The following is a 1025-nucleotide window of genomic DNA, read 5'->3' as shown; positions in this document are numbered from 1 at the left end:
AAAATCTTCTAATCGTAAGACGTAGATTATATATATATATATATATATATATATATATAATCTACGTCTTACGATTAGAAGATTTTACCAAATGCAGAAATATTTACCATCTAAATGAACGACTGAATGTCACAGGCGAATGTTTATCTCTGAAACTATTTCTTAATCATTACTATAATAATAATAATAATAATAATAATAATAAACGCTATATAACCACTAAAATACCATTAGGCAACGTTTAACAGGCCAGCCCAAACTTGCAACCAAGCAGAACATTAAATTTATTCATAAAGAACTTAAATGATCAACTAAACTAAACCAACATGTTTTGCTTTATTTTGTGTCCCCGCAGGTATACCGCGCTATCATTCCCAATCTCCCAGCATGTGTGACAGGAAAGAGTTTGTCTTCTCTTTTAACGCCATGACCTCTTCATCGATGCATTCACCAGGGAGTAGCTCGTACTACCACCATCAGCAGGTCTCCTATCAGGACATCAAACCCTGTGTGATGTGACAGCATTGTTACATGCAACTACTGCAACGACGTGCAACAGTGTAAATAGACCTAAATGAGACATGGAGTGGTCTGTAAATGGCTCTTTTGGAAAGGGACATGGATACGGAATTAAGAATTAGCGTTTATTACTAATCAGAACTTGGCAATGGAAAGGAATTGTTAGTAAACTACAAACTCAATAGAGGAGCACTTCAGAAAGGCCAATTCGCTACTTCTAGAGATTTCAAAATGGAAAAACCCACAGCTTCAGATCTCTGCGAATAAGGCCGGGGACATAATAAAAGCAAGAGCATTTCGTTTCTAACAGCTCGGTACTAACTCTGCTGGCGGATGACGCTCCGATGTTGATACATTGCTCTTAAAGTCGAGTTTGTATCGTTTGTATGAACGTTTTTCCACAATAATTTCGCTTTAAATTGTGAAAACAGTAAGAACGCGAAATGAAGGCACTTTTAAACTTATTTATTATTTTCAAATGTTAAATGTTAGGCTACAGTTATTGC

General features: G+C 35.9%; 1 protein-coding gene across 1 annotated transcript in view; it reads left to right on the top strand.

Moving 5' to 3' along the window:
• The window catches only part of LOC107731706 (forkhead box protein F1), an 8144-nt gene extending 7625 nt beyond the window's left edge, over positions 1–519 (top strand). Inside the window, exon 2 of the mRNA XM_016542853.1 lies at positions 356–519. Coding sequence (XP_016398339.1) covers positions 356–519 — 164 coding nt within the window. The remainder of the gene's footprint in view (positions 1–355) is intronic.
• The last annotated feature ends 506 nt before the right edge of the window (positions 520–1025 follow it).

The sequence above is a fragment of the Sinocyclocheilus rhinocerous genome, unplaced genomic scaffold (assembly GCF_001515625.1).
Source record: "Sinocyclocheilus rhinocerous isolate Xijiao unplaced genomic scaffold, SAMN03320098_v1.1 scaffold22517, whole genome shotgun sequence".
Lineage (NCBI taxonomy): Eukaryota > Metazoa > Chordata > Actinopteri > Cypriniformes > Cyprinidae > Sinocyclocheilus > Sinocyclocheilus rhinocerous.
The sequence above is the reverse complement of the archived record's forward strand: the minus strand, read 5'-3'. Positions and strand labels throughout refer to the sequence as shown.